Source organism: Rosa rugosa, chromosome 2, assembly GCF_958449725.1.
Source record: "Rosa rugosa chromosome 2, drRosRugo1.1, whole genome shotgun sequence".
NCBI classification, from domain to species: Eukaryota; Viridiplantae; Streptophyta; class Magnoliopsida; order Rosales; family Rosaceae; genus Rosa; species Rosa rugosa.
Window position 1 is genome coordinate 24,539,568 of NC_084821.1, and position 23,419 is coordinate 24,562,986.

At 40.0% G+C, this 23,419-nt stretch overlaps 2 protein-coding genes across 2 annotated transcripts; one reads left to right on the top strand and one right to left on the bottom strand.

The window, feature by feature from the left end:
* Positions 1–7,151: 7,151 nt before the first annotated feature.
* LOC133730569 (uncharacterized) lies at positions 7,152–7,748 on the bottom strand. The gene has a single exon (XM_062158133.1). The coding sequence runs from the start codon at positions 7,746–7,748 to the stop codon at positions 7,152–7,154; it is 597 nt and encodes a 198-aa protein (XP_062014117.1).
* A 2,666-nt stretch (positions 7,749–10,414) lies between these two features.
* LOC133730570 (7-deoxyloganetic acid glucosyltransferase-like) lies at positions 10,415–16,696 on the top strand. Its single transcript, XM_062158134.1, has 3 exons — positions 10,415–10,907; positions 11,038–11,120; positions 15,899–16,696. The coding sequence occupies exons 1-3, from the start codon at positions 10,415–10,417 to the stop codon at positions 16,694–16,696; spliced, it is 1,374 nt and encodes a 457-aa protein (XP_062014118.1).
* The last annotated feature ends 6,723 nt before the right edge of the window (positions 16,697–23,419 follow it).

The window sequence follows — 23,419 nt, forward strand, 5'->3', positions numbered from 1 at the left end:
AAGCCCAACAGTAAAACCCCGATTTGCTACAGTGAAGAAAAATTCAAACCTTCAATTCTTCCTCCACGCTTTAATTTGCTGCAAAAGGCTTGGAGGGTTTCAAGTGTGTCTCAAGGCGCGTTGAGCAAGATTGGTTTTGTCGCCGGAGGTGGCCGGAACCAGGAGATATCGGCGTTGACCTCCCACTGCTACAGTGAACTTCAAAGCCTCAATTCGCTCTTCTTTGGCCACGATGCGATGATCTACCACCACAGGTGTGTCGAGGAGGAGGAGACGCGTTGATCAAGACTAGTGGCGCGTCGTGAGGTGGTCGGACGGCGGAGTTCCGACGATGAACCAGGAGAGAGAGAGTTAATCTAGGGGGGTGGGTTTTCGGATTTGAAAACGTAGTTTCTCTTTTTATACAAAATTACCATGAACAGTAACTTTACTTTTTCGCTTATAACTTTCACATACAAACTCTGATTTTTACGCACCAGATATGCACGGACTCGGTTTAACGTCCTCTACGATTTTTATGAAGGAATTTTCTCAAAAACTGATCCAAACAAAAAGTCAACTTTTAGGGCTACTAAAAGTATCGAACAAAATAAAAAGTGAAAGTAATTATCGTTTACCGTCTAAATGACTAGTAAACCGGTAAATTTAGGTTTGAGACGTAACACCTATCGTGATAGCTGTGCATCTTCTGTTTCTTTTACCTCTACGGTGAGAGTGGGAGTCAGACAGAAAGAGAGAGAGATAGGAAACGTGGATTTGAGAGAGAGTGAGAGAAATATTGATCGACAAAGAGAAAAGTGCTTTCTTCGAATACTGGGTCTGCCATGGAATTCTCTTTAGCACCGCTTTGTTCTTTTCAGTTGTCATTATTTATTGATCGAGAGAGAGGAGCAGAGTTTTTTTTGCATGTTTTCGTTCTTCTGAAGTCTGCTAAATCCTGGTCCGGCGCCGACAATACTTCCAATTCTGAGGTAAACTTTTTCAATTCTTAGTAATTGATCGTTGGGTTCTTCAAAATTGAATCTTTGGTTTTGGTTTGTGCATATGGCTTTGGTTTTGTGGGTGATTGAGTATTTTTCTTAAAAATTGCAGTTCTGCTTTTTTGCTGGACTTGCACAGGGAGAGAACAAGGTGTGGACTGCTCTTCTCCATCAAATTGTGACGGAAAATTCTTTTTCCAGATTCAGTTCTGTATATGATAAATTATGGGTTGTGATGATTATCTTTTGCATGTGTCCCAATCGTCTTTTGTGTTTTGATTTCAGTTATAGGGTTTTCTTGATAGTTTTGATGTTTTTAAGCTGAAATCATCACTTTCTTTACTATTGTAGAAAATTGTTGTTCATGTAAAACATTTCTATGTTTGATTTAGTTTCAGAGTTGGAGCTGATTTTCAAGTTTGAGGCTTTATAATCCTTAAAGCCAGAAGAATTTTAAGGCTTGACATAGTCTAAAAGTCATGTAAGAAAGTGTTTCAGTGTGTCTCTAACAATATCAGTATATTCTATCCCTCAAACATGTTTGGTCTTTCCTTTCATGGTATGCGTTTTTCACATTTTTTTATCTTTTTTTTTCTTCGTGTGGTTTTAGTCTGAGCTGTATTAGTGCCATATAAGCTATTTAATTAGTTGGCAATTTGAATAGTTCTCTGTTTTTGATAAAATTTTGGGGTTCTGTCAAACAAAGCAATGTTTTATAAGCCCAACTTTGTTTTCAAGAATTGACCCTATAATCTGAAGAAATAAGCTGTGATTGATTTGTGGCTGTGTTTTGCAGGAGGGTAAGCATTTGAGAGGGAGATTTGAATAAGGAGACGCCCCTATTGCACAAGGTATGCGTAGAGTTGTGTTTATGTGTGAGTGCAGACTAGGTGTTTCTAGAAAATACTGATTGAGTTTTGTGTAATTAAGTTGCAGCAAGTTTTCATAGTTTGATTTGTTTACAATGGATGATATTGATTCTACTTTCCAAAATGTCACCAGGCTGACCAATGCTCAGCATCATCATCTTACTAGTATGGTTTGTTCATTGCAATTAGTATAGAATGTTATGGAGGGAGCGTCTGTGTTTGTATTGGGCACGTACCACAGTTACCTTATTAAGAAGCCTTTGTTAAAGTGGAATGTTAAAACTTAAAACCATATTAGATTGTATAATACTACTAGAATAAATTATTGGAAGGGGATCTAAATTCTGGCATGAGTGTAGGTAAATGCTCTCTATCAATGTGTTGGGGCTTGAACAGAAGAACATATAAATTGAAAGGAAATAGAGAGCAACCTAATTAAGAAAACATTTCATTCATCATAGCATAGCCACAAAGGCAGAGGAGTACAACATATAAAGTTGAAGACTTGTCCTTGACATTACAGATGATGAGCACGTGTCATAGGACCACAAATATAGCTGGACAATCAAAAGAGATATAATTAAGTGGGCTACATAGTAATATAGTTGGGCCTAACTAGAAAGAGAAGAAGGGTTGATGGGGTGTCCTCAACATTGCCGCCCCCTTAGAAAGAGCCTGTCCTCAGGAGCTCTGGAAACTTTGAGGCGATCATGTCGGCATCCTCCCATGTGGCATCAGATTCTGGCATGCCTTCCTATTGAACCAACCAAGTTGTAATCTTGTGCTTCTTTCTGGTGCGAAACCCCATATCCAGTACCTTTGAAGGTTTCCACAAGATTTCCCCCTTGTCATCAAATGGAGGTAAGGTGGTTGAAATTGGAAGACCATCACCAATTCTTCATTTCAGAAGGCAAACATGGAAGATTGGGTGCAGCTTGGAGTGTGATGGCAATTTTAGACGGTATGCAACTATGCCAATCTTTGCTGCAATTTGGAAAGGCCCATAGTATCTTGGGGACAACTTGTGGGAAGGGCGATGCACAAGGGATTTTTGCCTGTATGGCTGCAGCTTGAGAAAGACCCAGTCGCCTTCTTTGAATTCACGTTATGTTCTCCCCTTGTCTGTATACTGCTTCATCCTGTTTTGTGCTTGAGCCATGTGTGATTTCAGATTGAGAAGCAGTTGGTCCCGAGTTTGGAATGTTTTGTCCACAGCAGCAACATTGGTGGTTCCAGGGATATACATCGAGACAGCGGGAGGAGGATGGCCATAGACTGCCTGAAAAGGCCAGGCGTCATCTTGATGGTGGAGTGGTAAGTGGTGTTGTGCTACCACTCTGCCCAGTGGAGGAGATCCTTCCAAGAAGATGGCTTATCAAAGACGAAGTAGCGAGGGTAATGCTCCAATGAGCGGTTTACAATCTCGGATTAACCATCTAATTCAGGGTGATAAGCGGAGCTATGGCAAAGATTGGTGCCCTGTAGCTTGAAGAAGGACGTCCAGAATTGGCTCAGAAAGATTGGGTCTCTGTCGCTGACAATCGATTTGGGCATCCCATGAAGTTTAAAGATTGCCTTCATGAAGGTGTCAGCAATTTGTGGTGCAGTGAATGGATGGGAGACAGGGATGAAATGGGCAAACTTTGATAGACGATCTACTACCACCATTATACAGTTGTACCCGTGAGAATGTGGGAGACGTTCCACAAAGTCCATTGAAATGTCTTCCCAAGTGTTCTCCGGAATTGGCAGAGGTTGAAGCAACCCAGGAGGATGAATTGCTTCATAGTTTTGCCGCTGACACTGGTCACAAGATGCCACAAACAGTTTTACGTCCTTTCTCAATCCAGGTCAAGCGAAATTTCGAGCCAATAGTATTAGTGTTCGTAAGCCAATCGTACTGGTGTTCGTAGATATCCAGAATGACCTGCTTGGAGGGATGAATGGTACTCATGTAGGATTTTTGTGTGCCATTCAGAGGTAGCAGGAACATAAATTTTGTTCTTGTAAATTAGTCTCCCATTTTGCAATGAAATTTTTTTTCTTGTTGGCTGGCCTTGTGATAAAGCTGTAATGATAAACTTGGCCTCTGGATCGGACATGCATGCACGATCAATTAATTGCACACTGTCAAAGATGGGGGCTGAAACAGTTTGAATGGCCATAAGCTCATGCTTTCTGGAGAGCAAATCTGGTACTGTGTTCAACTTCCCTGGCTTGTACTCAATTGTGTAGTTGTAACCAAGTAGTTTAGCTAACCACTTGTGCTGGTGTAGAAATCCTTTGGTCCAGAAGGTGTTTCAATGTTTGATAATCTGTGAGGATTTTGAATGAATTGCCCAATAAATATGGTCTCCATTTGTTAATCGCAAACATGATAGCCAACATTTCTTGATCATAGGTTGACATGGCTTGATGCTTGGGAGAGAATGACTTAATGAGGAATGCCACCGGATGTTTTTCTTGTGAGAGGACTGCACCCATTCCGAGGCCACTTGCATCTGCCTCTATTGTGAATGGCTTGTTAAAATCAGGTAAAGCCAGCACTGGGGCCGAAGTTATGGCGGTTTTGAGGCTATCAAATGCTTGCTCAGCTTGTGGTGACCAGTGGAACTTATCTGTCTTTAGCAGGTCATTAAGTGGCTGGGCAATTACACCAAAGTAAGGCACAAATCTCCTATAGTATCCTGCAAGGCCCAAGAAGCCCTGTAACCCTTTAATTGTTTTGGGCCTAGGCCAATCCATGATGCATTGTATTTTACTTGGGTCAACAGCCACACCCTGTTCGGATATCACATGGCCCAAATATTGTACTTGAATTTGAGCAAATGAACATTTTGAAAATTTCACCTTGAGATTGTTAGTCCGTAACAAATTAAAAACAACTTGTAGAAGTGGAACATGTGAATTTAAATCCGGGCTGTAAATCAAAATGTCATCGAAGAAAACGAGGACAAACTTACGGAGAAAAGGCTTGAATATGGTGTTCATCAATGCTTGAAATGTCGACAGTGCATTTGTTAGGCCAAATGGCATCACAATGAACTCAAAATGCCCCTCATGTGTTCTGAAGGCAGTTTTTGGAATGTCATCTTGGTGCATACGTATTTGGTGATAGCCCGATCGGAGGTCCAACTTGGAAAAGTAACGAACCCCATGTAATTCGTCGAGCAACTCATCGACAATCGGTATTGGAATTCTATCCTTAACCGTGATAGCATTGAGGTCTCTATAATCAACACAAAACCTCCATGAACCTTCCTTTTTCTTAACAAGAATAACGGGTGATGAATATGGGCTTAAACTGGGCTTGATCATACCAGCTGAAAGCATCTCTCTGACTTGGGCCTCTAGCTCTGTTTTCTGTGAATGGGGGTAGCGATAGGGCCGTACATTCACTGGCCCAGAGTTGGGAAGTAGGCAGATCCTGTGATCAGTGGGCCTGGAAAGGGGAAGCCCAATAGGAGGTTCATACAAATCACTGAACACACTTAACAAGTTGGTGATGCATTGTGGGAGACCATCAGATTGGGCCATAGTGGGCTCAGTGTTGGTGAATGGGTCAAGTTGGTCTGGGTTGACTATAGCCATGATATCAGTGCTGTCAATGTCATTACGCCAAGAGGTGATACCATGAAGAGAATAGAATTTACCGTCGACGAAGAAGAACATAATCTTCTCGGCAAAGTGCCAGCCGAAATCCCAATCAACTCGATCGTAGGCTTTGTTCATATCGAGTTTGAGTCCATACTCGTGATTTCCACTCTCACGCTTTAGCCTTAAGTAGTGGAAGGCTTCATGGGCTAGCAATATGTTGTCTTGGATTAGCCTTTCCGGGACAAAGGCATTTTGGTTTGGGGATATTAATGAGGGTAGTATGGTTTTCAAGCGATTAGCCAACACTTTCGCTAGAATCTTGTAGGAATTGTTGCATATGCTAATAGGTCTGAATTGGGTGGTTTTCTCAGGATTTGGGACCTTTGGGATTAAGACAATGTGGGTTTGGTTCAATCTCTGTAAGCTGGCCTGTCCCTCCCTGAACTCTCTAGAAGAGTTGAAAACAACCTCATTCACCAAAAGCCAATATTTGTGATAGAAAATCCCCGGGAAACCATCTGGTCCCGGTGCCTTCAGAGCCCCTAACTGCATTGCCGCCTCCTTTACCTCATCCAGCGAGAGAGGAGTTGATAGGTTATCATTCATCTCTTCCGTAACTACCGGGGAGACACCCTGGAAAACATTGCCCCAAGCTCTTTGGCCCGCTCCCTGGAACAACAATTTAAAGTGGGATTCAAAGGCCAATCTGATTTGCTTCTCCCTGGTGATCCAAACATCATCAACATCTTGGATTTTAAGGATGTGGTTCTGCTGCCTTCTCTGTAAAGTAGACAGATGAAAAAACCTTGTGTTTGAGTCCCCAGTTTTCAGCCAATTGACCCTCGACCGTTGGTGCCAATATTTTTCCTCCTTGAGCCATAGGGTACCCAGTTTTGCCTCAATGTCAGCTTGTTCACGATCACTGCTGAGAGGCTTCTCCAACTGTAGGTTCTCCAGTTGGAGTAGACAAGCTTTTATCTCCTCCTTATTGCACCTTGGGAAACGTTTTCTACTCCACTTCCTTAGATTAACTCTACATTTGTTCAGGTTCTTCTCCCATTGTGATAAACTTGAATTATTGGTAGGGCTGCCACTTGGTTTGGTAATTACCAAACCGACCGAATACCAACCGATGTTTTAGGTTTGGTAAACCGACTTTTTGGTAACCGAGACCGATAAAACCGAAATTGAAAATTACCGAAAAATTTGGTTTGGTTTTGGTAAATACCGAATTTACCGATTATCTAAATATTAACTTTATATACTGTGATTTTCAATACACATACATATGTATGTTAAGAAATAAACATAAAAATTTTCATAATAGTATGAACATTACTACATATACTACATTAAAAGTACATGTATTTTAAGTAACCTAATCAAAGATGGTTAAATAACCTAGTTTTATTGAAAATGGCTAAAACTTGATGTCATATATACAAAAGAAAGCTATAATTAGTAGATGAATACAAAGTTTATGACTATAAAATTGAAGAACCTAGTTTTGTTCATTCTAATTTCTATTACCAAGAATTAATTGTTCTAAAGTTGGTAATACCGAAAACCGAAATACCGAATTTGGTAGATATGGTTAAAAACCGAAAAGTTTGGTTGGTAATTGGTAGCTCAATTTTGAAACTGAAAGCTTTGATTTTGAAGTTAGTAATACCTATAACCGATTCGAACCGACAGAGTGACAGTCCTAATTATTGGCATCACAATCACAACTGTCTTTTATGACTAAATGTGATTCCTCCTCTTCAGCCCACTGGGCCTCGAATTTGAACTGGGCCCTCCTCATTCTCAATTGTGGATTGGAAGTAAACAAGATCGGAATGTGGTCCGATCCCATCCTTGCAAGATGGGTGACACCGGATTCCGGCCAGCTAAGAAGCCAGTCTTCACAAACAAAAGCACGATCAATCCTTTCGTGTAACACAACAATACCATTTTCTTTTCGAGCCCAGGTGTACTTCTGCCCCTTGAAACCAACATCTATGAGGCAGTTTGAGGCAGTAAATCGTTCTAAGTATCTCCTTCTAGTCGGGTTCCCCGGGTTGCTTCCTTCACGTTCATGAAGAAAAAGCAACTCATTCAGGTCCCCTATCACCATCCAAGGGCATCCATCCCTTTTCCTCTTGTTAAACCAGCTATTCCAGAAAACTTCCTTCTCCCCATGATAGGGTGTGCCATACATCCACGTGACTCGGATCAAAGAGCCCGACTCCGGTAGAGTAATTTCTGAGTCAATGAAATATTTGGAGAAATCTTTCACATTCACCTTATGGTCAGTGCTCATACAATGTGTTTGAGCTCATTTGTAAGATCATCTTTTGACAGTAGATGACCTTAGCAACCAACCGGCATCAATCTGATTGTAGTATGAAGATGCAAACAACGACTCCCACACTTTTTACGTTGGTCTTGGTAAATAAATGTTGCTCTCTCTTCCCCTCCCCCCGCGACCCTCGCAACGCCATGCGTTTCCAACGACCCAGCAGATCTCTCCTCCTCTCTTTTTCATGCTATCTGCACTTTGGTTCACACATGGATCTGATCAATTTCATAACTACTTTATCTCTAATCTTTTCTTCTGTCATATTGCGATTTCTTCGATTTGGCTGTAAATTTGAAAAAATTGTGTCTTTTGTTTGTGTTAGTAATTTCTTTTCCCTTTTGTGAGTTTTGATTATGAATTGACTTTTTGGGTTTATTTCTGTTTTGGGTTTTGATCTTGGTTTTTGTTTTGTAATTGATGCTTGCAGGTTGTATTGTTTGGCTGTAAAAACCCACTGCCAACCTCTTCTCTCATCGGCGATCAGGTATAGTTTCTGGGTTTGAATTTCTATTGATTTGAGATGGAGAAATGTGCGACTTTGAATTGGGTTTTCGTAAGGAGACCAATCTTGTATCTTTCTTAGTACTGCTAATCTCTACAAATACTACTGCATCTAGCAATGTTGAATTGCTGCATGAAGTCTCTTAATTTGATCCGAATCCCATATTACATGATGGAGCTTTTTGTTGTAACCCCCTGTTGCAGTTCTTAAACCCATACATGTTTATGGACCCGTCCATTACTATGGAAAATTTTATTTTCCAAGTGAATTCCACCATGTGAAGGAGCCAAAATATCTCTGCGGGTTCCTCTATTTGGGGATCTTTGAAGAATTATAAAAACGTGGATTGTCTCTGTTCATTGTTGTTTTCACATTGATAATTGATTAGTAAATTTGATTGTTACTTCCTAGTTCCTAGTGCTATGTTCATTGGCAATTGCATTGTTGTATTTTCTTTTTGATTTTAACTTGTTTTCAACTCATTCGAACACACTTGTAGTATATGAGACTGTAGGGTAAGAGACTATAGGAAATTTGACAAGTTGTTATGTTTCATGATCGATCACAAGTCCACAAAACTTTGGCTGTGGTTGTAATACTTTTGAAGAGTGTTCCAAATCAAGCCCCAGATTCCTCTGTGAGTTGTCGTAGTTCATACCTCAATGATTAATTATTCGTTTTCTATTTATATGTGCTGATTTTTTTTTTCTCCATCTGTACTTCAGAGGTAAGAGGTTTCCCATTATCTTAGCAATGTTCCGTTCCTGAGGATGCGTAAAGAACTTCTTGTGTGTGATAACAGTACGTACTATTGGGATCAAGTGGGTAATTTTATTATCTTCTTTTCTGGTTAAAATTCAATGGAGATTTGTTAAATTATTATATGAATGGAAATTGGATGTCACGGATGTTTATAGTGGTGGATAAAGGACAATAGGAATATAGCAAAAGCTGTCACGAGAATAGAGGTGAGCCCCTCCAAAAGTCGAACTGAACAGACCCACGAACAGATTCGATTTGGTAAATGTGACATGTTTCTCAGTTTCTCACTTTCTCTATAGAGGAATTCTTTGGTAGGGCACCCGCACCACGTGGCTGTGGGGAGGGCCAATCATACCCCAAGCAGGAGGGTATTTTGGGTATTTTATATTTAAAAATAGGGACAGTTTCGGAAAAGTGAAAAAAAATAGAGAAAGTTGATTAGAGGGCCGCACGGCCCCCACCACGTGGCACCCCCACGGAAGTATTTTTCTTCTCTATAACCACGGCTCCACAGAGCACTGACATCAAAGAAAGTGGCCGCCTTTTGACCCTTATACCCACGAATCATGAATGTGGCTACTGTTAAGAATTGTAGTGGTGTGAGCTGTAGGGTCGTTCTTTAACTGTTTACTATGCTTGCATAATTAAGGATCCTATGCTTAATTTTGGATTCATGTGGAATTTGTACTCAATTTGCAAATTATGATGCAGCGTTTTTGGATGATTTCTGAATTATACAGTTGTTTTGAAATCATTTTTCAGATGTAAGAATCAATTCTCAATTATTAAAGGACAAATCTCAATATTTGAAAATTGGAAAATGACAGTGGAATTACTAGGATGCATCATTATAAGTCTTCTATTGTCAGTTGACCGGAGGGTCTCTGTTGATCATTAGGTCTTTACAGACTGTTCCTTTTTGTAGTAGCCACTTTGTGAAACTGGAAGACAATAAAGTTGCTCACCGGCTAGCAAAAGAGGCGTTAAAAATTAGTTAGCCTTTGCTTTGCTTGGAGTCAGGGCCTGCTTGGCTCCATCAGTCTGTCAATATGGATTTCCATTGTGAACTCTAGTTGGATCAACTATCTTGTATTAGTCGCCATATTGGTGAACTGTTATTTATAGTTGTTTCACAATCCGTTGTCATTTATTCATTATTAATGAAGTTCCTTTTGATAAAAAAAAGTTCTTGCACCACAAATATTATTGACGCTCCTTTTCCTCAAAGTTGAACGGTAAGAGACATTGACCAACGTGGTAAAATTTTACAGACATTGACAAAAAAGCATTAGTACCTACAAACTTAAAAGCAGCAAGCCATAGGAATCGAATGTAAAAGTGATTTCAGAAGCTCGTTAACTCAATGGAGAAATCTCAATCTCATATAGTGATCTTTCCATTACCACTACAAGGCCACATCAAACCCTTGCTATGCTTAGCAGAGCTTCTCTGCGATGCAGGCCTTCACGTCACCTTCGTCAACACCCGCCACAACCACAACCGCTTAGCGGACCTCCCTGCCCTCTCCGCCCACTTCCCCACCCTCCATTTCGAGTCCATCTTGGACGGTCTCCCCGATGACCACCCACGCACTTTGAGCAGCGAGTTGTTGATCGCATTGAAGACGTCAATTAAGCCTCATTTTAAGGAGCTGCTCCAGCCATCCCTTAAGCCCAACGGTTGTGCGTTGCCACCGCCAACATGTATTATAACATATGGACTTGCGACTTTCGCCTTTGATGTTGCAGAAGAGTTGGGGCTGCCCATACTTAGTTATAATGTTGCTTGTGCTCCTTACTTGTGGACTTGTCTTTGTCTCCCCAACCTCATCGAACAAGGCCAGCTTCCTTTCCCAGGTGACCAACTTTTTTAGTTTATTTGAATACGATCATTTGGGATACAAGACTAATCATTCACCAATAATAAATAGTTTACTTGAACTTACTTGATTAACTTTAAACATATCATATAATGTTTGATGAACAGATGACAACATGGATGTGGAAATCACTGGCGTCCCCGGAATGGAAGGCCTTCTACAACGTGTAGATTTACCTGGATTTTGCAGGGTAAAACAGTCAAGCCACCTGTTGATCTCCCAAAAACAATATCACACTAAACTGATTTGCTGAAGAAATCGCTTATACAATTCAAAACAAACTGTTGGCTTTTATAGCCTTACAACTCAAAGAAATCAAAGCAATAACAAGAACCACGTTTTACATGGCCTGCAACGTGGTGACTTGAACAAGTCTAAACCCTATATGCAATTCCCTGAAGAATAAGACTTTATTAACAAACCTGGTTAACGAAAACTTAGGAAACAAGAAACAGAAAACCTAACAAACTGATGCCAACATTCCCTCCCTTAAACTAGATGCAACAGCATTTAGTTTACCTCTGAAGCTTTAATCATTCCAAGCATGCTACGAAGTCTCAGAAACTGTTCCAATTTGAGAGGCTTCGTCATTATGTCTACAACTTGAATCTGCGAATTACAGTAGCTCAACTCAACCACTCCATCTTTCACCAAATCCCTCAGAAAATGGAACCTTACATCAATATGTTTGCATCTGCCATGAAAGACCGGATTCTTGGACAATTGTATAGTAGAGCTGTTGTCGCATTCAATCACAGTGCTTTTCTTTTCCTTAAGACCAAGCTTTTCTAATACTCTTCTAAGCCAAACACATTGACAAGCACAAAGTACAGCTGCTATATACTCAGCCTCGGTGGTAGACAAAGTCACTAACGGTTGTTTTTTAGAGCACCACGAAACTGCTCCAGAACCAAGCAAGAACACAAAACCAGAGGTGCTTCTCCGATCATCCAGGTCGCCGGCGAGATCATTATCAGTGTATGCCACAAGACCTGTTCTCCCACCTTTCTTGTAGAGAATGCCTAGCTCCGTTGTCCCTCTCACATACCTCAATATCCGTTTTGCTGCAAGCCAATGAGCCATTGTTGGACAAGACATGAATCTACTAATCAGACTTACTCCATACATCAGATCGGGCCGAAGTCGCAGTCAAGTACATGAGACTGCCAACTACTTGTTTGAGCATGGTTGAATCAACTTTGACCACTTCCTCATCCTTCGACAATTTTGTGCCTGGAACGATGGGATTTTTCACTGCATTACTGTTCTCCATGCCAAACCTGGCTAGAATTTCACGAGCATATCTTCTTTGACATATAAAAATTCCACTTGAACTCTGCACAACTTCAACTCCGAGGAAGTACCTCATTCTCCCCAAATCGGACATATCAAATTCCAACATCATTGAACTTTTAAACTCATCACACATGCTTTTATCATTTCCAGTATATATCAAGTCATCAACATAAAGGCTCACTATTAAAAGTTTACCTCCTTCCTTTGACTTTGTAAACAATGTGTGTTCACAAGAACACCTCTCAAAACCTTCTCCAACAAAGTAAGCTTCTATTTTGCTGTACTATGCCCTCGGCGCTTGCTTAAGGCCATATAATGCCTTTCTCAACTTGTAAACTCTGCCCTCTTCACCTTTCTTTACAAAACCAACAGGCTGCTGTATAAACACCTCCTCTTTGAGCTCACCATGATGAAAGGCGCTCTTCACGTCTAACTGGAAAACAACCCAACTAAACTGAGCTGCCATAGCAAGTATCAAACGAATAGTATCAAGTCTTGCCACCGGAGCAAACACTTCGGTGTAATCAACTCCGTAACGCTGCGCATACCCTTTTGCCACTAACCTTGCTTTGAACTTGTCCATCTCTCCATTCTCGTTAAGTTTGGTCTTGAAAATCCACTTAACCCCAATTGGCTTTACTCCACTTGGCAAATCAGTCAATACCCATGTCTTGTTCTTCTCTATCGATTCAATTTCTGCCACCATTGCGTCCCTCCATTTCTTGCTTTTGACGGCTTCCTCAAATGTAAATGGATCATCCTCAGTCACCATCATCATTGCATTCAAAGCATCTTCATCAGACAAACCTTCTCCGGTTTCATAATCTGCCATCCAAACTGGTTCTTTTGTATTTCTCTTATCCCTCCCTTCAGCTAAAGCCTCTTGATCATTATTATTTGGCTCATTTGGAGGTGAACCAGCTTCGTCAGGGTTGTTACTTGAACTGCCTGGGTCTGCACCATTGTTTACTTCTTCATTTTGATCTGTCTCCTCCTCGGTGTCACACTCATCTTCATCATCTCCCCATTCTAAAATGTCTAGCTTGCATTCTTCTTCGGTTCTGCTCCAATTCCAGCTTTCTCCTTCTTCAAACACCACGTCTTTGCTAACAATTACTTTCTTAGAGACTGGATCAAACAGTCTATAGGCCTTCGATTCATCGCTTACCCCCAACAAAACACACTTTTTGCTCTTATCATCCAGCTTGCTCCTTTTCTGATCTGGTATGTGGACATGAGCTACGCATCCAAAGACTCGGAAATACTCCACTGTTGGTTTCACACCACTCCATGCTTCTTCTGGAGTTTTGTTTTGCACAGCTATTGTAGGACATCTATTAAGGACATGCACACTCCATCTCACAGCTTCGGGCCAAAACACTTTGGGAACTTGCTTCTCAACCAACATAGACCGTACCATGTTCATTATTGTCCTGTTCTTCCTCTCAGCAACTCCGTTTTGCTGAGGAGTGTAAGCTGCAGTCAACTGTCTGCTTATGCCTTGAGCCTTGCAAAATTCTCCAAACTCATTTGAGGTGAACTCACCACCTCTATCTGTTCTCAAACAGGTTATATACGCACCAATTTCCTTTTCAACACAAACTTTAAAAATTTTAAACACAGCAAATGCCTCTGACTTTTCATGTAAGAAGTAAATCCAAGTTTTACGAGTAAAATCATCGATAAAACTTAAGGTATACCTCTTGTTACTGTTTGAAGCCGGTTTGATAGGTCCACATATGTCTGCATGCATGAGTTGAAGCTTGTTTGATGCTCTCCACAAACTCTTTTTCGGCATAGAATCCCTGTGCTGCTTGCCGGTTAAGCAATCTGTGCATAGTTTCTTCGGAGTCTTGAGAAAGGGCAGTCCATCAACCATCTTCTTATATGAAAGCATTCTTAGTCCCTCGTAGTTCAACTGCCCAAATCGATTGTGCCAAAGATGAGACTCATTTTCTGACTCAACTTGAAAACATGCAGAAGCTTTTGGTGCCATAGAAGCTAACAAATAAAACATCCTATTCCCACTCATATTAGTGTGCATGATTAATCCTCTCCTATGATGATATACTTTGCAAGTTCCATGTTGAATTAAAATGGCTAACCCTCTCTCTTGAAGCTGTCCTATGCTCAACAAATTGTTCTTAAGCTCAGGAATATAATAAACATCTGATATTACCTGAGTGAAGCCATTTAATTGCAACCGAATACTTCTTTTTCCCACAACAACCATTCTGGTGTCATTGCCGAGTTTTACTGTCTGCCGAAAGCTCTCGTTTAGCTCTGAGAACCATTCTCTGTTCTCTGTCATGTGATTACTGCAGCCCGAGTCGAGAAACCAAACTTCTTCCCTCTTAGTTTGATGCAGATCGACATATGACATTAATAAGAGCTCTTCTTCCTCATCTAACTCTGCATAGTTAGCCTTTTTCTCCCAGTCAGGAAACTCATACTGATAGTGGCCCAACTTGTGACACTTGAAGCATTCGATCATAGCCTTGTTCAAAGGCTGTCTTCCCCTTCCTCTGCCTCAACCTCCTCTAAACATTCCTCTACCCCTTCCTCTTCCTGCCTTGTCTTCATGGGTGATTTTTAGTGCCTGCTCTTCCTCCTGGTACCCTTGCATCCGTTGTTCATGAACTAACAAACTCCCATGAAGCTCATCAATGCTCATGGCAGTAAGATCATTCGACTCTTCTATCGAACACACAACATAATTAAATTTGGATGTCATGGACCTCAGGATTTTTTCAACTACCACATTCTGCTCCATTCGCTCTCCACGTACCTTCATCTTGTTCACCACAGTTAGGGTTCTTGAGACATAATTGTCTACCTTCTCACCCTCCTTCATACCAAGTAACTCAAACTCCCTTCTTAAAGCCTGCAGTTGCGCCCTTCTCACCTTCGTTGAGCCCTGATACTTCTGTTTCATTGACTCCCAGATGGCTTTGGATGTTCCTTTGTCAAGAATAGTCTCCATAATCTCTCTGTCGATTGCTTGAAACAGAAAGTTCTTGACCTTCAAGTCTTTGAGCTTTGCTTCATCCACTGCTTTTCGCTGTGCCTCAGTTGCTATCGCCCCTCGAGCTAGTACTGGAATTCCTTCATCTACCAGACTCCAATACTCCTTGCTTCTTAAGAAGTTTTCCATTAGCATAGACCAATGGTCATAATGACCATCAAATCTAGGAATGGATGCTTGCAAAAACTTCTCTGTTGATGAGGTCGACATCTCAAAAACCCTACCCCGGGTTCTGCACACACAATCACTCTGTGTTTCTCCTTCTCAATCTCTCGTGTTTCACTCAGAAACCTCTCTCACACTCCTTATCAGGCCCCTATTTGGGGCTCTGATACCAATTGTTGATCTCCCAAAAACAATATCACACTAAACTGATTTGCTGAAGAAATCGCTTATACAATTCAAAACAAACTGTTGGCTTTTATAGCCTTACAACTCAAAGAAATCAAAGCAATAACAAGAACCACGTTTTACACGGCCTACAACGTGGTGACTTGAACAAGTCTAAACCTTATCTGCAATTCCCAGAAGAATAGGACTTTATTAACAAACCTGGTTAACGAAAACTTAGGAAACAAGAAACAGAAAACCTAACAAACTGATGCCAACACCACCCTAGTCTTCAATTCGCCATCCACCAAACTCAGACACAAAAACGAGATTTAGCTCTAATCCTCGACACCATTAACGAACTCGACGCTCCGTGTCTATCCCATATGGCCAACATGTTCCCCAAAATTTACACTCTCGGGCCTCTCCACTCTCTCCTACATTCTCAAATCGGCGACGTCTCGCGATCATTAGCATCACACGGCGGTCTTTGGAAAGTGGATCCAAATTGCATGATATGGCTCGATTCTCAGCCAACCAAATCGGTTCTTTATGTCAGCTTCGGAACCCTAGTGACCTTGACACGTACCCAAATCATAGAGTTTTGGTATGGTCTGGTCAACAGTGGGCACCCGTTCTTGTGGGTTGTACAGTCCGAAATCACTTTAGGTTTAGATGGAGACCAGATTCCCATGGAGCTTGAAATTGGGACAAAAGAAAAAGGGTACATAGTGAATTGGGTCTCGCAAGAGGAAGTCTTGTCTCACAAGTCAATGGGTGGGTTCTTGACCCACAGCGGATGGAATTCTACCCTAGAGAGCATTGTAGCAGGAATTCCTATGATTTGTTGGCCTAATTTATGGGATCATTACATCATTAGCAGAACTTTTAGTGAGAAGTGGAAGGTTGATTTTCGATTGAAAGAAAACTGTGACAGAAAGGACATTGAAACCATGATAAGAATGTTGATGGAATTTAAGAGGGGAGAGATTCAGAGCTCAATGGATGCAATTTCAAAAGTGGCTCGTGATAGTGTTGCAAAAGGTGGATCTTCAAACCACAACTTGGAGATGCTAATCCAAGACATTAGGTATATGCATGCAAGACCAGAGTGAGAGGGCTAGGGCTTAAATAATGGGTGACTACACACATTGGCTAGTACAAGTAGGAAGTAGCAAAACTAATATTACATATGTAATGGCTGTGCAGATAATCGATGGGCCAAGAAGAAGATGCCACTAGAATATATGTAATGGAGGCAAGGGATCCCATCAAAATCAAAATCAAACTCAAACCCAAATTTATAAAGATGCTTTCTTTGTCCCCCTCTTTCTTCACTAGTTTTTTTTCACTCCGACTCATCCGCTTCTACACAGAATCTCCTCCCTCGGATTCACGACCACAATTTCGTAATTGACCGAACTAACCGAGCAAGTCAGCAGACATGAGAATCGATAGCTAGAGATGAAATCAAGGGTTGAGATCTGTCAGTACAATTACTCTACGATACGTGGAATAATTTTCGTAAAAACAAATGAAATTTGTATTTACGCGGAGGCAAACTATACAAAGTACTGATCGGTAGATGCCAGTGGAACCACCGAGATACGCACAACCTAGTTGTGTTGGGTAAGGACAATAATGCTTCCTCTCATCTCTGCTTCACTCTACGCTGTCAGTTTGTGTTTAGGTGGGGAAATTTTCATATGCATTTAACGTATATAACTCTAACTTACATAAGTTCTATTTAATCAAAAAAAAAAAAAAAACTTACATCTACCGATCAAACCAAAAAGTGCTCACGTAGTTTGAATTGCATATCTAGCATACCACCGAGCTTTTGCAGTTTATTTGTTAATTTTTTTATTTATTTTTGGCAATGAGCTTTTGCAGTTAAATCTTTGTTGGTTGTAGCTGGTGTAGGCAATTCACAGACTTTATGACAAGCAGTAAATGCCATGTTTACAGAAGCTAGGTATTATTCTTTTTCAATGCTTTCTTTTGTCACCCATAACCTAGTAGGGTGACATATCTCGTTCACCTTTCACTATGTTATGGACTATTTACATCTTTCACTACAAAATCCACCTTACAATTATTTCGGTATTAAAATAATAGACACGTGATAGTCGCGCGTGTCGGTGTAAGAACAATGTCCTTACATAGAATCAATTTCCTTAGTTTTGGCACGTTTACTTACTTGGAATGGAAAATAATCATGAATCGGAGACAAGTGGAATGTGAGAAGAAAGGAATCGGTATTGATTCCGGAGGAATGATTCCTAAACTCATCTCCCCCCTTCGTAATCGAATTCCTGAGTATTCAGGAATCGATTCCTGATAAATAGGTGGGACCTACACCAATTCCGATTCCTTCATGTGTTAGTAAACACATGAATTCTTTTATCTGGAATCATTCCTATTCCTTTATGTGTTAGTAAACACAGGGATGTTTTTACTCCGTAATCATTCCATTACATTCCATTCCATTCCAAGTAAGTAAACATTAGTGTCTCTTTTACCACCATCACCTTCAAGAGATGAGCAATAATTTACTATACAAGCCTATTTCCTTACTAAATTACAATTAAACTCTTACTCTAGTCTCATCTATCAAGTGCAGCTAGCTAGTGAAGTGAATTTCACTAGGTCAAATTACAATTTGCCTTTGCTTGGAGACCTAACTAGGGTTACAATTTTATATTCTACCCGCGCGCTTCTAATTTGTTCTCTTGATCAAAGGAAAATTAGCTAGTGCATTAACGAATGGGCACTAAAGTAACTTAGTTATAAACCGAAACATATGTAGTTCTTTGGTATTGGACATTCTCTTCATGAAGATGGGGACACAGACCCGGTCTACAAATTGGATCTGATTGAGCCAAAGAGAGAGCAGAACAAATTACAAGGACATAATCTTTGGTTTTGATTTTGATTTTGATTTTGAGGGAGAAAGTTTGAATGAGAAGAGTTTTTTTTTTTTGGGTCTGAGAATGAGAAGAGTTGCAGAGAGGGGTAACTGATGGGACTTTTCAACTTGTTTCAATTTCATTCGATTGCTGTATCTGCGAACAATAAAGAAATATAAGAAAGCGTGGCCGTTACCAGAGCACAGCAGCACCACCAACGGTGATCGAGTCGCCGGAAAACTGAATCGAAGAACGGTCGGAGCTGCCGAAGCTTTCGGCCTTCAATTCTCCCATCAAATTCAATCAATACACAAACCAAGATCACGGGGACGCCGGCGATGGAGAGGCAAGTCGGATGGGACCAGTACCCCGTCGCGACATGGACTAGCGGCGGAGATACAGTCGGCTCACTGCGTCGCTTCGCGGGTCTAGAAAACAGAATTGGGTATTTAAAGCCTAGAATTTGATTTTTATCAACGGTGGAGATCAAGCGGTGGGTTTATCAACAGTCAACATTGCACCACGTTAATTAATAAGTTTCCATAAAGGTTTTTTGCACCAACAGTGCCTGGAGACTCAGGTGACTAATAATATGATACTCGAACTTTAAAAGTTATCAAAATGATACCCAGACTCAATTTTTCGTATCAACGTCGCATCTGCTGTCAATTTCCGTCACGTTTCTGTCAATCTAATCACGTGCGTAGCACGTGACTCGTTAAATGAGGCTAAAAAGTTCGATTTGCCCTCAATTTCTTTTTCTTTATTTATTAATATTATTTTTTTTTATTTTATTTTTTTAAAGAATACTCAATTCCTTAAATTCTCTCTCTTTAAGGTAACCATTTTTGAATTCGAGGAGGATCCATCTCTTCGAAGGGCACTTCTCGAGCCTCAAAGTCCATTGTTTGCTATCTATCTCCGAACCTTTCCGGCTGACTTCAGTTAGCTTGGCATTAGCAGTAGGCAACGTTTTGCCTCTCAACTCCAGTGATTTGTCTTCTACCCACCCACTTCTTCAATTTCGGTTAATTATGCTAGTAGAAGTGATCAACGTTATGGGAAATGACCAAAATAGACTAAATCACATATGTGTACAGTAGCCACACACGGTGGTCGAACCTGCAAAAAATCTCAATTTCTCCAAATCTCAACCAAACTGAAATTCAAGTGCAGAAGCATGTAGAGCTCAATAAGTAGACCAATTTTGATATCTGAGTTGAAATCGAAGGTCGCCGGAAAAGGAAGAAAACCCACCGTGAAATCCCTACACCATCTCTCCTTCGATTCTCACTCATGCTTCGTTGTTGGGACAATCCGACACCACAAGGACGTCCACGACGTCAAGAGGAAGCTACGGCCACTGGTTGAAGGTCTCGAAACGGCCGGAATCTGGAAAGCTCGCCGGAAATCCATGGAGCTTCTCCCCTTCGATTCTCCTTCCTCACTTCGCGATTTGACAAACGAAGACCACCAGGTCGGTAGCCGCCTCACCATTCCCTAAAAGACCCGAAGCCGGCGTCATGGGTTCAAAAAAGATAACCTCTTTCCCCTCCTCGCCGCAGTTCAACCTCGACTTGCCGGAACTCATGTTCGTCCCTGGCCCAGTTCCGGTCTTCTCAGCCCCAGTTTTAGGCGTCCGAGACCAACCCGACCACCGCTACGGCAACCCGATCCGATCCACACTAGCAGTCAGCGAATCGACAAAGAAAACAAAAAAAAACCTCTCCCCACCGATTGGGATCTTTGGTTAATAAACAAAGTAAAAAAACTTCAGTTTTTATTTTTAATTTTAAATTTATTCATTTAGGATTTAATAGAGGGGAAAAGACTTTTTTGCCCTCATTATGCGACTCACGTGTCTCGCATGTGGTCAGAATTGACGGAAACGTGACCCAAATTGACAGCAGGTACGACATTGATATGAAAAATTGAGTCTGGGTATCATTTTGATAACTTTTAAAGTTCGGGTATCATATTGTCAGTCACCTGAGTCTCCAGACACTATTGGTGCAAAAAACCCTTTCTATAATTCTGAAAACTTTGAAAAATCATAATAAATAACTAAGGTATTCGAAATTTTTTTCGAAAATTACTATATTATCAAATCCATCAATTGAAGATTCCACATCAAGAAAAAGTTTAGAAAATATTTTTGAGATCTCTAAATATAATCACTGAGACCATGGACTCAATTTATAATAATTCCACTTTAATTCCTTGATAAAAATCATGGACTTAATTTATAATAATTCCACTTTAACTCGATAAAAATCATAGACTCACATAATATTTCATGGTGGTTGTAAAAAATTCAGTTAATTTCCTATTTGTTTCGACTTCGATCCACTTGGTCAAATATAGTTACATTTATAACCCTATATTTATATACCAAATTCCTCAAAGGATAACCCCATCAAGACATACAAAAATGAGAAAACCAACCGTAGGATGAGAGGATTGGAATATATTTTATACCTGTTGCAAAAAATTCAGCCAATTTCGTTATTGTTTCAACTTCAATCCATTTGGTCAACTAATTATACGCTTATACTTCCCTAAGGGGAGGTGAATCACGAGGAGATAAACTTCTTGAAATTTTTACATTAGTTGATGTAGCTCATACACAGGAGAGTGTGAGAGCTGACAGATCGAAAAAATAAGTTACGAATAAGCGGTTATAAGCGTATTACTTTTATGTGCTGTTATGGGGTTTATGGTTGACCTAGTAGATCGATCGAGACCCAAACAATGACAAAAACAGCAGAAATATTGACCATAACCATTTCTTCGTAATGATAACATCCAACGGTCAATTTTGATAAAATCTATTTCCTCCACCTTGTTCCTTATGGGGTATTTTTTTTTTTTAGGACAAAATACTATTTACTCCCTATACTTATAGGGAGTTGACGTTTCAGTCTCTCACCTTTCAATTTCACCTAAAACTCCATAAACTCTCCAATTTCACCTAATTGGTCCTTGCCGTCAATTCTCCGTCAAAATCTCCGTTAAATTGCTGACGTGACATTTCTTACACGCTGAAATGTCTATTATAATTTATACCTTCACTTATTTTTTTCTTTTACATTTATTTTTTCCCTCTCTTTTTTACTTTTTTTCTTTTTTTCTTTTTACCGCTTCTTTTACAAGCTCTGCCTCCTCCTCTTCTTCTACGCAACACCATGGGCTGCATTTCTTCCAATCTCTTCAACCATGACGATGACTTCTCCCAGCTCGGCAGCTCCGCCTTTTAGCCACCACATCGTCTCCCTCACCTCCTCCACCTACGGCCTCCTCACCAATAAACCCAGTTACCCTTTAGTTCTTCTCAAATTAAGCAGCCTAAAGTCTCGACCTTTTTAAAAAAAATTGGGTCTCTTTCTCTCTCTACAGAACAGAGAGCAACCTAAACTTGGTCAATGATAACAGTACATATAATCAAGTCTTTTGCTTTTCTCCCACTCCATTCATAAATTGGTGGCTTGATTATACAAACATAATTGGTGAGGCGGTTGATGTGTTTTAAAATGTTACTCGCAAGCGCATGAATCAATTGTAGCAAAGAAATGCAAGAGCGAGGTCGAACCCACAGGGACTGTGAAATAGGAAAAACCAATCAAACCGAAATTAACTTAATGCTAACCTAGTTAAATAAAAGTTGGATGTGATGTAGTTAAACAAAAATAACCTTGATGACGAAGTAACTAAGGTATCAGATTCCACCACATTACTGAATAAATCTCAAAGTATTATCTATCAATTCCCAAAGTAGGAGTAGCAATCTAGAAATCAATCTACTGCTTGCTCAAGATTTAACAATAACGCATACATGAAAATGATCTAAAGTCGACTCTTCTTCGCTTCTTGATTATGAACACCAAAGCATCACATGTACACAAACTTATTGAAACTACAAAGGATCAAAGTGTGTACTAGGCATCAGATGTGAAACAAGCTCATTTGAATAACAAGAGATCAAAGGAGTTCATGTCAAATATTTTACAAAGCCAAGCATGGATTAATAAAAGTGACTTCCAAACTACCAAAAATGTATGACAGTAAAGGTAAAAGGAACAAAGATTTTATTAATGCATTTTGAAGCAAGAGTCGTAGGCATGAAAAACATAATTATGGGAATAGAGATAGATAATAAAATGAAACTTATTTCATAATGTGGTTTCCTCCTTAACTAAAAATAAGCAATACATAATACAAATTGAAAACATGCTTAAAACAATACAATTCATCAAACAAAGAGTAACTAATGAAAGGGAAGAACAAGGATCAAGGGTGTGTCTCCAATTCTCTTCTCTCTACTTCCCCCTTTCTTCCTTTATAGGGCAACCTTGGTCTTCATTCCAACTTAATTTCCATGTGAACTGCCTTATAAAAATTTTCATGCTTGATACCAAACTTCTCCACTCATAAGTGCTTTCACACATAGCATTATCATGCTTGATGCCAAACTTCTTCACTCATAAATGCTTTCACACATAGTTTTTCTCTCCCTTTTTCCATTGGTCATTCTTCATGTATTTTTCCATTTGCTTCAATTGTATGCTTGTACCTACGAGTCAAAAAAACATAAATTGACTTCAACAATTGATGGCCAATATAACATACTTAATGTAATGAGAAAGCATTCCATCAATTTAAAATGTGCAAGTATGTTACACATGCTATTGGAACATAAAGAAGATGTGCTACACTTATTCATCTAATGCAACTATATAACTCAAACTAATAAAAATAAGTTACTAACAAATATAAATTAGAGATATTAACATGATATAAATGTGCTCATCAGCGATGGTAATTAATCATTTCTAGTGAAGAAAATTTCAAAGAATGGTTTCAATTTGGCCATTTGGGGATGAAGACAAATCGTATCAGTGAGAGATCCTGAGATTCTGACTAAGAGGGAAA

Excerpts from the sequence above, each read along its gene's own strand:
- LOC133730569 (XM_062158133.1), bottom strand. The coding sequence starts at position 7,748 with ATGAGCACTGACCATAAGGTGAATGTGAAAGATTTCTCCAAATATTTC.
- LOC133730570 (XM_062158134.1), top strand. The coding sequence starts at position 10,415 with ATGGAGAAATCTCAATCTCATATAGTGATCTTTCCATTACCACTACAA. Across the intron at positions 10,908-11,037 it reads AGGCCAGCTTCCTTTCCCAG|ATGACAACATGGATGTGGAA; the intron begins GTGACCAACTTT and ends TTTGATGAACAG. Across the intron at positions 11,121-15,898 it reads ATTTACCTGGATTTTGCAGG|ACACAAAAACGAGATTTAGC; the intron begins GTAAAACAGTCA and ends CACCAAACTCAG.